Genomic DNA, 15,124 nt, shown 5'->3' with positions numbered 1-15,124 from the left:
TGCGGCTATTACGTGTGCGAGTATTGCCACTGCCTTGCAGACCAAATCATCACCACAAGAGAGCTCAATATACGTACAAATAAATTCAAAATTTCATTACGTATCGATTTCTTGTTTAATTACTAATCAATTTCATACATTCATATAGTTTATTCGCATGAGGGATAACCTGACCACGCACAAGGAATTTATCGCGGCGGTTCAAGAACAACTCATGGGATTCATCAACGAACAAATCCTTGATCCCAAGGGTGAATTCTACTACGACGGAAACACAATTCATAGGTCCTTAGCTTCTAAGCTAGCGACTACTACTACGTCGAAATCGTAGCTAACTAGGACATATAATGGATTGTAATTAATACATGACTACATATGTTTCTATATGCATGTGTACACATTTTCTATAATGTAAATATATTTTGGTCATATATATATATACATATGCATTTGCATAACATATATATGTATAAATACATATATATTATGCATGTACATATGTATTGAAACATATATAAATATAATATAATATATATATATATATATATGCATATATTATATATGCATATATGTACTGAAACATATATATGCATGGTTTATATATATATAAACCATGCAGCAACAGGGCCATGCAAAAAAAAAAAAGGTCAGCTCGATCTTTAGTCCACCAACCGGGACGGTTGAGCCATCTTTAGTCCCGGTTGGTAAACACCAACCGGGACTAAAGATCGATCTTTAGTCCCGGTTGGGTTACCAACCGGGACTAAATATCGATCTTTAGTCCCGGTTATTTCACCCGGGACTAAAGATAGCGATCTTTAGTCCCGGATTGGTAGTCCCGGTTTGAAAACCGGGACTAAAGGGGGGTTACGAACCGGGACTACAAAGGGTTTCTCCACCAGTGTTACATTCAATAGAAATCTCCAAAATGAGTAAATGAAGGGAATATGAATATCATGGTATCTGATCCGAACTATGAGCTCTAAGACTATGATATGACAGGACCTAATCAACATCTCAAGGGTAGTGAACAATGCCAAAATGAAAAGATAAATACCAATCTTGAATATATCTAGAAATTTTTATTACTTGGCACTTGGTAGAGGTTTTTACTTCAAGTGAACTACTATGTCAAATAGTTACAGTGAAAATAAAAAAGTAGTATTAATCGATCAAAGAACAGACTGTACAAAACAAAGTCTCTTCTCACAAAGAAGACTGACAGATCCAGCTGTTCCTATCACAAGTATTGATTTCATGTTAACATCAGTTTTCCCAGAAGAAGAAAACCTTTTATATTCCATTTCAAATTATCCTAAGAGGAATGTAGTAAATAAAATGAACCATATATAAAAAGTTTTGCTCTTATGCAAGGAGGGTAATTTAGAGAATAGAAGATCCTTTCATTGAGGAGGAATATCAAGACACTAATACGCTCTAATGGCAATACATTTATACAAAACCAGCAATACCAAGAAATAAATTTTATAGGTTTAGGACGACTAGCGTCATGGAGAACAAGCCCAACGTATATAATGCCATGTAGCAGCGTCCACACACCCCTGTAAATTGATTAAAAAAACAGAGGCTATAATTATTATCGAACAACTCAATGTAGAAGCAGAGGTAGGGCCATTTTGGTTTGATACCAAAATGTGCCCCTCTGGACTGTAATATATGTATGTCATTAGGACAAAAATTGTTAGGCAAAGATAGCTGACTTGCTGGTCCAAAGCGCCATATATTAATGACTAGAGGTAGTAACTATGCATGTTTGGATTAGAGCCAAATTATTGAGTATGTCCAAGCTCAATTTGGTGATCATCCAAAACTTTTGTTTAAGCTACATGAATTTGGCACCTAATTGCAAACCAGACATATCAACAGCTCTACCCTACCAAATAATTAGCAGTGCCAGAACTTGCCTAGATTTTGGCACTAATGAAGAATTGACAGTGTAGAGAAAAAAAAAATGGCCCATAGATAATTGATGATTCAAGGTCAAAAGAAAACATCTCTTCAAACATGAATCCAAGTGTTCCAGCGTTAAATACATCATATTCCAAACATATAGCATCAGCCAGGCGCCCAGGCACCAACAAAGAATAAAAGAAAAATAAAACAAAGTAATATGGTGAACTTAGCCAGGGACTACTAACCTGCATGATGGCTGATGGGTTTGGTATTGATCCTGGACTGGATGGTTGAGATCCTGAGAGTCAAAATTTAGCTAGAATTGAGACAAACAAGCATGAATTGGGACATATCCCCAGTAAACCGCTGCTACAAATCAATTTGTATAGGCCACAATCCACATCCAAACAAAATACCAAAAGCAGGAAATTGATACAGATATGCAAATAAGAAAAGCAAAAGTCAAGAGGCAGAAAATGCAAAACAAAACTATTGCAAATAGTTCACACACAAGATATAGTAAACAACAAACTTTTCAGGTTTTCTATGGTGGTACCAATCATTAACTACTCCTGATCAAACTGTTTCTATCTGGAAATCGGGATACCAATGCCAGTCAATTAATCACACACTTTATTGATATAGAGCCCCTGTTGCAATCATAACGCTGGTAGTGCTTCTAAAAGCACTAAAAGATAACCGTTCAATGGTTGAATCACACTGGGCATAACATAGACTGGAAAGATACAGTGGGCCAAAGACTTCACGTTCACATATTCTAGACCACCTAGTAAGGAATTGTCATTTATTAAATTTTGCAGTGAAAAATACAGCCCACTAACACCATATTCGACCTAAAGAGAAACCAAAAGTTATAAAAAAATATATAACATATCATGCCACTCTCTAGGAGTCTAGGTTAATTTATCAAAGAAAGGGAAACTAGCCTTATTCACACTACTTCATATCAGTTCGCCTATTATCCGCATGACTGCGAATGCCCCCTTCTCCCTGCATCTAGAGTTTAAACCTGCTACCCATGACCAAAACAGCATAGGAGACAATCCAAGATGATGCAACTTGGTGACAACTTATCAGTGATTGCCGTTTCTTTAGGCTGAGGAGGATACAAATAAACCATAACTTCCCATCTCGCTTATCAAACACATAATTTGTTTGGTGTACATTCGAAAGGGAATGGATTAGCGCAAGCTTAACTAATGCTGCATCACTGGTTTCATTTCTATCTATTAGATAGATAGATTGATTCCAGAGTATTTGACATCTCTCTACCTACGGATCAAGCCAATTAGGAAACCCACACCACACACCAGGTCATGACTGCAAATTTTTTTTCTCGGGTCCAATTTTGTACTACAATTTATTACTACGTAGAATAGCAACTAATCGACCTAACAATCATTCGTTCCGAGGGAATAGTACTATAAATTCTTAGAAAAGGGAGGAGGCGGGGATAAAATTTAGGGTTTAGCAGGGGGAGTACCTGTCTTCAAAGTGGAGGGGACGGGAATCGAGCACCGATGCGGTCGTGCGCTGCGGCCCTCCGCTCGCCGCCGCCGCCGCCGACCGGTTCACCGTAACTCCGTGCGCCGAGGTTCTTCGGAGGATGCTACGCGTCGGACGTCTGATATTTTGTAAATATCGGACGCCCGACCCTGCCTGCCGCGCGCCTACATATGTATGTTCTATTATTTCTACTCTAGTTGATTAGCACGTGTAAGAAGCCTATATGCTTGTGCATGCATGACTGACTGTTGTTTCTACTCTAATTGATTAGCACGTGTAAGAAACCTATATGCTTGTGCATGCATGACTGCATAGTTACAGTACTTGTCTCAACCTACTTTTTATTTATTTAAATTAAATTTTCTTTTAAATTAATTATCCGATTTATGATTCGATTTCACCATTAAACTCCTTTCAATTAAATCTTTACAACAAGATCTCAGACGGTTATATTTTGATGAGAAAAAATAAACGTTGTTTCACCACTTGTAAAAAATTGTTTCACCACTTGGTCAAATGTTCCAACTCAGTCTATAAAGTATTTCAGACAAATGCAACATTTAAGAAATACTAAATGCAACACTGATAATGAATGTATGAAACATTGAGTCTCCATGAGTGAGACATAAAAATCTTGGTCAAATGTTCCAACTTAGTCTATAAAAATGTTTCTGAGAAATGCAACATTTAAAAATACTACCTACAACACCAGTAATCACTGTATGATACATTGAGTCTCAATGAGTGAGAAAAAAAACTTGGTCAAATGTTCTAACTCAGTCTATAAAATGTTTCAGAGAAATGCAACGTTTAAGAAATACTAATTGTAACACCAATAATCACTGTATGAAACATTGAGTCTCAATATGTGCAACATTTACAGATGTATTAGTGAAACATAGCATACTAGTACTAGTTGACACATTTAAAAAAATAAAAAATATTTTTCATCGGAATATAGTCATGTGTGATCTTGTTGTAAAGATTTAATTGCAATAAGTTTAATGGTGTAATTGGATTGTAAATTAAAGAAGTAATTTAAGAAAAAAAGATTATTTAAATATAAAAAAATGTATATGTGTATCAGTGCATGATTTGGTAAAGTGCTCTACATAGAGCAAGGGAGTAGTAAAGTGCTTTGCATGGAGGCAAGGCAGTGGATAGAAGCATGCACATTATGAGATAATGTTACGTCTGATATTTCGCTGGAGCGTCGGACGGCCGACGCGAATCATTTTCCAGGTTCTTCGCGTGCGTGGGGAAGGGGAGTCCGTGCGCCGCCGCCTCGGCTCTCCTGCGGTTTCGCCGGTGAGGAGTCTGGGTCCAAGTCCAACTGGGCCGTCGTACTCTCTCAGCCCACACATGGGCTACCGTGTAGTTTATTGGCGGGGATAAGTTTACTGTAAATCGTGTCGTGAGCCGTCGTACCAACGCGCTCCCAAAGAAAATTTCCACGGTGTCACGTAGAATATTTGGACACTGGACACATGCATAAAATGCATATAAAGTATTAAATATAGATAAAAAAACCAATTAGACAGTTCAAAAGAAAATTGCGAGACGAATCTTTTAAGTCTAATTGCGTCATGATTTAACACTGTGGTACTATAGTAAACATTTGCTAAATACGGATTAATTAGGTTTAATAAATTCATCTCGTAGTTTCCTTATGGAATCTGTAATTTGTTTTGTTATTAGACTACGTTTAATACTTCAAATATGTGTCCGTATATCCGATGTGATATGCAGGGGCAAAATTTTTTGCCAACTAAACAGGTCCTTAGGAAAGTTTTACGCTCGATTTCAGGTGACGTGATGTTTTGACTTATGGTTAACCTGCCTAAGTCAATGTGAGACTCAAGTAGACCCCACGTGTCAATGGTCCTGTCTTTCTAGTCTTGTCTCTCTTCCCATCTCTCTAGGATGGTGAGCAGCGAGGTGAGGAGAAGGATGGCGGGTGGCAGTCCACAAAAGAGCCAGTCAGGAGGCTGTGGCATCAAGCTCGAGTGGGCGGTGACGCCATTGTCTCTGTCACAACCGAGGTGGCAGGAGAGAGAAGGTGAGGCAATGGTGGTGGCTGGTGGTGCGGACCAGCCGATGGACTGGAAAAGCAGAAAACCGGGAAATCAGGATGAGATGACAAAGCCCATACTGGTTTGTTTCACCTACTGTCGCACGTTCCTACACTATGCTCCCCATGCTTGTGGGGGTGTTGTTGCAGCCACCATCATCCGAGGAGTCGACTTGCTCATGTCCCAACATAGGCCATTTCATCTAGACGCTCTGGGATGTCACTACTTAGGGTGTGTTGCCTTGGGCCCATCGCTGGAGCTCCTCCTGCTGCTCGCACGGCTGCACGGCCTTGACGTCCTCCTCATTCCCTCCGTCGTGTTCTTAACCGACATCGATGTCTCGATAACCTTCGTCGTCTTCCCTGACCTCCCACTACTCTTCCTCATTACCAGAGTTGTAGAAGGCACCATATCACCATCATCGTCCTGTGAAGCTCCACCACCCACGTCACAGGCGCCACCCCTCTTCTTGTCAGGCGTTGCCTTGTAAGCTAGAGAGAGATGGGGAAGAGACTAAAGAGCGAAGAGAGGAGGAAAGAAAACTGGGCCACTAACATAAAAGGCCCACATTAGCCCCTCCTTAACTCGGTTGACCATAGTTAACTCACGACATCAGTTAAAATCGGACAAAATACTACCCTATGATATCGGATACTCTGGTATTAGTTACTACTTACTACAAATTGAAAGACGCGTCATGTCTGCTGTTACCGTTAAGAATGGGATTCAAACCCAACATTAAGATGAGAGACAAAAATGAACTTATTACTTAACTGGTGCGCATACTTCACAATACAAGTAGGCCCAAGCTCTGAAACCACAAGCCCAGAACGACATTGGCCCATTGCGTATCTTGACCGGCGCAGTCATCGTCAGCGGTCAGCTCCTCGGATCCAACTCAAACGCCCACACAAAGCCGTTGCCACGATGACTCCCGGGAGACCAATCAAAGCTCTCCACGTCACCACCGCCGCCACGCTCTCGCCTCCCATTCGTCCTCCTCCCCCTCCCGTGACGTGGCCGCGACAACCGCCGACCCGCCTCTCCCCCCACGCGCCTCACCCAGCCTTACCCCATCACACTGACAGGTGGCCCCCGCTACGAGCACCACCCCTCCCGGTCCCACATGTCATTGAGTAAACGCGGCCGCAACCTTCGGTCGCGGTTTGCATTCGTCTCGCTGCCCACCTACTTTTCAAACGCGGATGCCCCCAATACGAAACGAACCCACTCGCGAGCTCCCGGCGGCGAAGCAGTGGTGGTGTAGTGTCGAGGCCTCGAGGCGAACCTTCTAGAAGTTTCCGGGCGGGCGCGCTGCCCTCCAACGAGGCCGCCGCGGTGGCGCCGCCCGCGACGCAGCCGTCGCAGGGACTGTCCCGCCGCAGCAGGGCCGGCCCCGGGGAGCGGCAGCAGCCGGGGGAGGCGGCCAGCCTCGCCGTGGCCCTCGCGCGGGAGCGGATCAGGCGCAGCGGCGAGGCGGAGGGGGAGGAGGAGGGGCCCGTGCCGTTCTGGCAGAGGACTTGGTTCCTCGCGCTGCTGCTGGCGATGGCCGCCGCGTCGTTCGCGATCGCGCTGCTGCTCTACCTCGGCCTCGACCTCCCCGAGGCGTCGCCGGCGCAGTCCTACGCCGCCGACCCGGACAACGTCGTCGAGGTTGGTGTTTCGACTTCCTCTGTGCCTGTGAGTGGTTTAAGATAAGTTGATGGTCGGATTGGACTGGAGACCTGAGCAGACGCGCGTTTGGGGAGTTGGGTGCAATGCAATCGAGCTTGATTAATTTCGTCATCATCGTCTTGCTTGGTGGATTTGGTCAATAATACGATTGTTTTACTGATTCATGGTTAGATTACCTACGGATCGGCGATCAAATTGATGCATGAGAGGACCAAATTTCGGTTGCATTCCCACGATGTGCCCTATGGATCTGGAAGCGGTCAGCAATCGGTCACCAGTTTCCCCAACGTGGACGACTCCAATAGCTACTGGGTATGCATTCCTTTATTCTTTGAGTTGAATACAAGTTGATCGTACCAAGTTGATGCTCTCAATTGCTAATATAGGATTCTTAAATTTATTGCTCCCTGCCATAGTGCCATTTGGGACCGATCAACTAATGTTGTTGAGTTAGTTCGGCTGAATGTTTTGATTGTTTATTTGTTTAGTTCAACTCTGTAGTCTCTACATGTTTTTGCTTAATATCAATGCTCAAATTATTTTAAATTTTAAGAACAACAAGATATTCTTGTGGATTTGCATTATTACAATATGACATCATAGAAAGTACCAAAGTATGTTAAAATGGTTGGCTTGATTACTTGTTCTTTTATTTGTTTTCTGTTCATTTATGATTTATTCATTCAAGTCACTCACTTCCATTCGTCTACTTGGCTATTGGTGGCTGCTGATTTCCTCATTGGGCTACTGAAATCTTTGCAGCGCTTCCTCTTTTTTTTTTTTTGAAACAGTGGTTATTGTAACACTCAGCATACAGACAAACACATTTGACCTTATATTAAACAGATGACTTTGACGATGTCAGAGTAAAATATGTCATGATTCACTTTGGTCTATTATTACTGAGTGCTAAGGTGTTCATTTTTCCTTTTGTTTTCTTATGATAGCAGAGTTCAGATCAATTCAGAAAATGATGGGTTTGTTTGTTTCATCAAACTGCATTAAAAGAATGAGAAACCAAATATTGCAATGCCAAGGTCTACTTAAGTTTAACATATACATGTAAGATCATTGTGCCTTACCACTTAGGATGGAAGTCTGCACCTTAGAAATACGACCAGGGAATTGTACTACTCAGGAGATTTGTGCATCTGAAATTCTAGCATAGTATTTGGGAAGGGGAAATTGATGTATGTGAAGTGTTACATCTGCCATTTTAGTTCTGTCAGTTCATATTGGATTATGCTGTAGTAGTTTGTTACTTATGATTAGAAACTCTTGAAGCTTTTTCTTAACAAGGTACTTTGTGAATATTTCTTGATAATGCAGATAGTGAGACCGCAACCAGATACTTCAGCAAAACAAGGTGATCCCATAACACATGGGACAGTTGTAAGGCTCCAACATATGAGGACTCGAAAGTGGCTACACAGCCACATGCATGCTTCTCCCATTACGGGAAATTTAGAGGTGGGGAAAGATGCAACATTTTCTATTTTACTATTTTGACAAGGATTTGTTTTATTTGTCAGTAAAATTCTACAACATCAGCATTGCATGAAACATATATAATTTGCAAAAGTAGTGCTTATTGGACTAAAGAAAGTGAATGCTGCTGTTTATCATGAAACTTTAGAGAGTGTGATTTTAGTTTGCCTGATAATAGATCTGGAGAGTGTTTGGAATAGGTTGTGGACTTCATTGCATATTTTGCTTTTTGTCTTCTCATTTTCTGTGCTTACATTGTGCAATATAAGTATTGGAACCTGAAAATTGAAATAAGTTTCCATCTAATCTCAGGTTAGTTGCTTTGGCGGTGAAAATGAATCAGACACTGGAGACTACTGGAGGTAATAAGTGCTATGTGTGAGACTTCTTATTGAATATTGTGAGCTGGTCTGAAATGCATTTCCCTAATCAAAGCTCATCGCCTTATACAATTCCTATGTCAGGCTCGAGATTGAGGGCAGTGGGAAGTCTTGGCGGCAAAACCAGAAAATCCGGTTGCGCCATGTTGATACTGGTGGTTATCTGCATAGCCATGATAGGAAGTACACCCGCATTGCTGGTGGACAGCAAGAGGTGAGTCCGTACGGCATGGTTGTATGTTCCATTTGACCCGTTGTCATCCAAAGATATGATCTCCAAACAACATAACTTTTTATATTGGTTAACATTATTTTGTCCCTGCAGGTATGTGGTGTTGGCGACAAACGTCCTGACAATGTCTGGCTTGCAGCTGAAGGAGTCTACCTCCCGGTGAACCAGCAAAAATAGCTGTATTGCAGGGCAGCAGGGATGAGAGGTGACATGATGAACCCATTAGTATGGTGCTTGTACGATTCAAAAGTATTAAAACGTTGTAACCATTAGAATACCAGTTCAGTTCATTTTGAGCTATTAGAGCAACTTTTGTTGTGTAAGAATGGTTTAGCTGAAGATTGCCACTTATTCCCGGTCTCCCGGTGTACAAAGAAGGATTATCTCTCTGGCTCGCTCTTATTGTTTTCGGAATTCTGATTGGTTTAATAGTGTATAAAACAACCTGGGACATGTCTAAAAGTTTGGCCTAATTAATCTAAGTACTAAAAATGGATGCGCTGCAATGGCTATAGAAATTTATCGGTAGCAGCAAACACAGAAAGTCAGAAAGTTAGGGCACTTTTGAGCATAGAAAATAAAACATAGGAATAAGAAAAAGCTTTGGAACGCATGAATGGAAAAACATATGAAGGGAAAAGTGAAGTATTTGGATATAAATATAAGTGTGAAATAGAGGATTATAAAGCATAGAAAATGTAGAAACATAGAAATGATATGTTTGGTAGAGCCCCATCTTCTAAATTTAACTTTATGAGTTAGGCTCGGAGTAAAGTTGTGGAGCTGCCTTGCCTAAATCTAGCTTCACATCTGTAGTTCATTTTGTGAGAGCGATCTACCCAACTCCGCACCTATTTTAGATGGAACTGAAACTGTTGGCTGAGCTCCAGCTCCAAAAGAGGTGGAACTAGAGTTGTAGCTGTGTCAAATAGGTCTTTAGTGTGTGTCAAGGGCCATGAGGCCAAATGTTCCCGTTTACATGTATATGTATTGGGAAAGGGATAGAGAGGAATTGAGCAGCGTCAAAAAAGAAAAAAAGAATCCCCAACCTGTTCTCTTCATGATATTAGAGACCAGCGTGTCATAGGGGTGATGAGAATGATGACTCCCACCTGCTGGCAGCAGTGGCTGTGTGAAGGTCTAGCAGCGAAGTAGCAGGGTTTACCTCGGTTCCTTCTGCTGCGTGTGTGCGCCCTGCGTTCCTCTGGAGGTAGGCGCAGCTGTGGTGTAAGCAAAGGTGCCACCGCCCACCAGTGTAGGAAGAGAAGGTGGAGGAAGTGAAGTAGAGGTGCTTGTTGCTGGCGGTGTCTGAGGAGAAGTTGGCCCCGTTTGATAGGGCTCTAAACTCTAACTTCTAGCTCCAAACTCCTACTCCAGTGGAAGCTAGCTCTTGTTGAAGTTGGAGACTCGTTGAAAAATTGAAAAAAAAAAAGAATCCCCAGACGCCAGACGCCGCCGGCTGCATGTTGTCCCATGCGTGCCGCCCGTCGCCGGCCGCGTGCAGTAGGCGCGCCGTCCCGCGCGTGCCGCCCATCGTCGTCTCGGCCATGCGCCGTCCACACGTCGTCCCGTTACCACAGCCCGTGCTTGCTGACGCCGATGCCGCCGTCGCCGCCGCCGCCCGGCCGCCCATGCGCCACCTCCCGACCCAGCCCTACTGACCTTGGGCGCCTACCACCGCCCGCCGCCACTACCGCGCCCCGCCGCCACCGCCACAGCCCGTAGCTAGGTCGGGGGGACTCAGGAGGAAGATGGGGAGAGGAGACAGAACGGGAGGAGAGGTGTGAAGGGGTAGTTCAGTGGTATTTTTTTATAAATACACTAAAAAATTAAAGGGTAGTAGGTTTTTTTGGGTGGAGTGGAGCTGTAGAGCAGCAAAAACCCAGCTCCACCCCTGTAATACAATTTTGTGGAGCAACTCTACCAACTTTACTTCAAAAAATATACAATCTGTACTGTTTGGCATAGCTCCAGCTCTAGGTAAGTTAGTGTTGGGAGCTAGAGTTGTGCCAAACGGGGCCGTTTGTAGATGGATTGAATCATTTGTTCGAAATTTGAATAAAAATTTCAATTTTTACAGTGTGTGTTGGTATTATTTTGGGAATACACAGGGAGTGCATCTTTGTATTAAGAAGGAGCAAAAGTTATTTACAAGGGTAACCCAAGAAAATAAAAGAAGACTGGGATAGGATACAAGAAAGACCAAAGATCAAAAGCCTATTCTCTATAACTGAATTTGCGACCCCGTTCCAACTACAGGAACAACCAAGGCGGGAATTGTTGCCCTAGCTAGCCGCCACAGCTCGGCTTCATTTGCCAAGGCCCTCACAATCTCCATCCAAGATCGAGTTTCCTGATTGAAGATTCTATTGTTTCTATCCTACCAAATCGTCCATGCTACCAGGGCTGCAATGTTGTCAAACACCCGACGGTGTGCCTTGATCACTTTCTTCCGGACATCACAAAGCCACAAGTGGAAAGAAGCCTCATTGTGTGGCAAACAAATTGCATACCCAATTGCTCGAAGTGCAGTCCACCAAAATTGTTGGGACTTGGGACATGCGACCAAGAGGTGATCTATCGTTTTTATCACATTGATCGCAAAGGACACAACGGTCAGGATGCGATAGCCCACGGTTCCGAAGTCTATCCGTCATACAACACCTATTAAGAGTGGCAAGGATTTCTAGATTGGTTTGTATTCGAAGCGACTTCTTCCCAAGAACATAACTTGATATGCCAAGCGGGAAGAATACTCGTCTGAGGACTCCCATCTCCAAGACAACGAGTTAGGCTCATCTGAGAGCTGCACCGATCTGAGTGTCATCCAAAGGTTGATGTACTCCAAAATTGCTTGGACACCCAGTGCGGAAGAAATGTCCCGTATCCAACTCCTGTCGTGGAGCGCCTCAGCTACAGTTCGATGACTCCGCAGACGCGCAGGGACAGCAGCATAAACCGCCGGCGCAAGAGAGCGTATCGATGCTCCATCTATCCAGCAGTCCTCCCAGAGCAGCGCCGTATTCCCATCTCCCACCGAAATTAAAGTGGAAACCGTGGCCAGATTCTTTTCTTTCTAGGAGATTGGGATATTAAGCCCCTGCCATGATATTAAGCCCAGAGTGTTGGTATTGTTTTTGGGTTAAAATATGAATTTGTATTGTCGAGCATTATGAGTATTATATGGTTAACCTCTCTAACTTGTGCCAACGCAAACTATCTACTCCCTTCGTCCCATAAAAAACCAACCTAGTACCGGATGTGACACATCCTAGTACTACGAATCTGGATATACATATGTCTAGATTCATAGTACTAGAATATATCACATTCGGTCCTAGATTCTTTTTTATGGGACGGAGGGAGTAGATATGAGGGATATATACATCCAAAATAGCCACAAACGCTCATTCGGGGTGAGCCCAGCATGTATTCAAGGGTATTCAGACGTATACCCAAGATTTTTGGATAAAAAATAGGTATATATACCCTATAGTTCGTATTGTATTCAAAATTTTTTTTAAAAAAACCTTAAATTGTTTATATTGGGCCTTGTTTCACCATTTCTCCTCTATTGGTCCTAAATTTCCCACTTCTCTCCCAGTTTCCTGATGGAATAAGTTCACTTTAGGTCCCTCTATTTGTCGTCCAGTCTGATTTTTGTCCCTGAACCGCAAAACTGGGTAGGACCTGTCCCTCAACTTACGAAAACCGGGCAAACGAGGTTCCTCGGCGTTTTTGATAGTGGTTTTGGCTGACGTGGTGCATACGTGGCTAATTTGACTCGGTCTTCATCTGACGTGGCACTGACGTGGTGGTGCTTACATGGCAATTTGATCTGAAAAATTAATAAACATGTGGAACCCACATATCAGTTGCACACACAAAATAATAATAAAAAATAGTGTGACCCACATGGGCCCCACATATCATCCTATTTCTCCTTCTTATCTGTTATCTCTATCCTCTCTCAGTCTCCGATGGGAGAGGACCACGTGAGGTCCGCCGTACCGAGGCTCGGGAAGGCTTACGACGCGCAGGAGGCGGACCTCGTTGTCGCCGCCGCCGCATGCTCGGTGCACTGCCACGCCTACGTCGGGGATGGTCGCCGCCGGCAGCGAGGAGATCCTCCGCGATGAGGACGGGTTCACCATGGAGGACGTTGTGGCCATGGACTCCCCCAACATCATCACCCTCGCTGACGGCTAGGGCATCACCGCCGACCTCCTCAAGGCCATCTGAGCGAGCTAGCTGCTCTCCTCAAGGCCATCCGTGCAGCGCCGGCGTGCCACCTGGAGATCCTCGGCATCGAGGCAGCCGCGGCGGAGATGGCCTCCCGCTCCCGCTGCAACCGCGGCTCCTTGTGGTGCTCGGCGGCGTACGCTTGCGGGTGAAGGTGGCAGAGCAGCTGTTGGGATACGCGTAGGCTACGATAGCATAAATCAAAATTTTCTATCGCGTAAACCAGGAACCATGCAAGTATTAGATCATAGATCGTTACCACTCGACGCGCTGCGCAGCGGAAGAAGACGCTGAGAAGTCGAAGGAACTCTCGCGAAGTAGCGCGCGTCGATGTAGAGGAAGTAGTCGATCGCACCGGCTCGACCTTCTCCTCCTCGTGCGTTCTCCTCGCCGTACTCCCACGCCGATCAGCACCGTAAACCAGCGGCGCCTCTACAGGTATCCACACGTACAGGGACGGAACGCCACGCGCAGATGTGCTAGCACCCGCGCGTGGCTAGGGTTTTGCTCGGGGAGGGAAGTGACGGCTAGGATTTCTTACGTGATGTAATACCTCCGCCGGTCACACCCCTCACGAATATATAGGATCCATCACTCGGGCCTCCAAGGCCCGTAGGACTCCTATTCGGATCCCTATCCGAATTAAGCTCATATTGGATATGTGCCATCCTCTAATAGCTCAATCATTCACTCGAATCTGTTGATAGATTATATAACTTGTGATTGACTCCTCAATCACCTTTGGCATGGCATGTACTTTCATAATCTACAACATCGAGGGGCCCAGAGATATCTCTCCATAGGAGGGGCAAATCCCATCTTGATTATTCATATCTCACTACATGTTTCATAGCATACCCGAAAACTACTTTTATAACTACCCAATTACGGAGTAGCATTTAGCAGTCCCTAAGTAAGCTACTACACATGTTATAAGCTACTACACATGTTGAGAACCATGATAATCTCAGGTCTAAGGATTCAACACCAACACTCAATGAGATCACTTATGACACAACACATATGGCTCTTGCAGTGTCTCATGTTGGGTCTATCCAACAACATATTCACCAACATGTGTCCACATTATTAATTTGGTATCTCTATACCATGATCCATGAAACATGATCATCAATTAATACATGTGCTGATCATCTAAACATATTTGTTCCACATATGATATTTGATCAGGGATCCTCTAGAAATAGCAACACACAACATAAAGAGTTTCATGAAAGAATCACATATTCATTAACCAATAAGGAGTTATCTATTTCAAGGAACAATGTCGGATAAATATATAAACATAGTATGTGATACAATCATCTCTATGATTGCCTATAGGACATATCACTAACAGCAGCATCCCGGACGTGTCCGCCTCCACCCTGGCCGACAGTTGCCTCATCCGCGACTCCACCCAGCCCTGTGAGCTTTGGCCCAGAGAAACAACAAACACACGCGAGGTCACACACGCACGAAAGAATACACAAGTGATGCAAATACTTCAGTGGACAAAACATGAGCTTGCGGCGAACTAACTTGCTACACTTCCACTCTTATTTCTCAGACTCAGTGATTTGTTAGTCAAGCTG

At 43.8% G+C, this 15,124-nt stretch overlaps 1 protein-coding gene across 1 annotated transcript; it reads left to right on the top strand.

The window, feature by feature from the left end:
* The first annotated feature begins 6,738 nt into the window (after nucleotides 1-6,738).
* Nucleotides 6,739-9,779, top strand: LOC127781323 (stromal cell-derived factor 2-like protein). The gene is made up of 6 exons (XM_052308262.1): nucleotides 6,739-7,166; nucleotides 7,359-7,499; nucleotides 8,517-8,657; nucleotides 8,988-9,037; nucleotides 9,140-9,269; nucleotides 9,381-9,779. Exons 1-6 carry the CDS (start codon nucleotides 7,059-7,061, stop codon nucleotides 9,462-9,464), a joined length of 654 nt encoding a protein of 217 aa, XP_052164222.1. The 5' UTR covers nucleotides 6,739-7,058; the 3' UTR covers nucleotides 9,465-9,779.
* The last annotated feature ends 5,345 nt before the right edge of the window (nucleotides 9,780-15,124 follow it).

The sequence above is a fragment of the Oryza glaberrima genome, chromosome 8 (genome assembly GCF_000147395.1).
Source record: "Oryza glaberrima chromosome 8, OglaRS2, whole genome shotgun sequence".
Classification (NCBI taxonomy): domain Eukaryota; kingdom Viridiplantae; phylum Streptophyta; class Magnoliopsida; order Poales; family Poaceae; genus Oryza; species Oryza glaberrima.
Note: the sequence above shows the minus strand (reverse complement) of the source record. Positions and strands in the feature narration are given on the sequence as shown.

Bases quoted from the DNA above. Each gene is read 5' to 3' on its own strand.
- LOC127781323 (XM_052308262.1), top strand. From the start codon at position 7,059: ATGGCCGCCGCGTCGTTCGCGATCGCGCTGCTGCTCTACCTCGGCCTC. The intron at 7,167-7,358 runs GTTGGTGTTTCG...ATTCATGGTTAG, and splicing joins ACCCGGACAACGTCGTCGAG to ATTACCTACGGATCGGCGAT. The intron at 7,500-8,516 runs GTATGCATTCCT...TTGATAATGCAG, and splicing joins ACGACTCCAATAGCTACTGG to ATAGTGAGACCGCAACCAGA.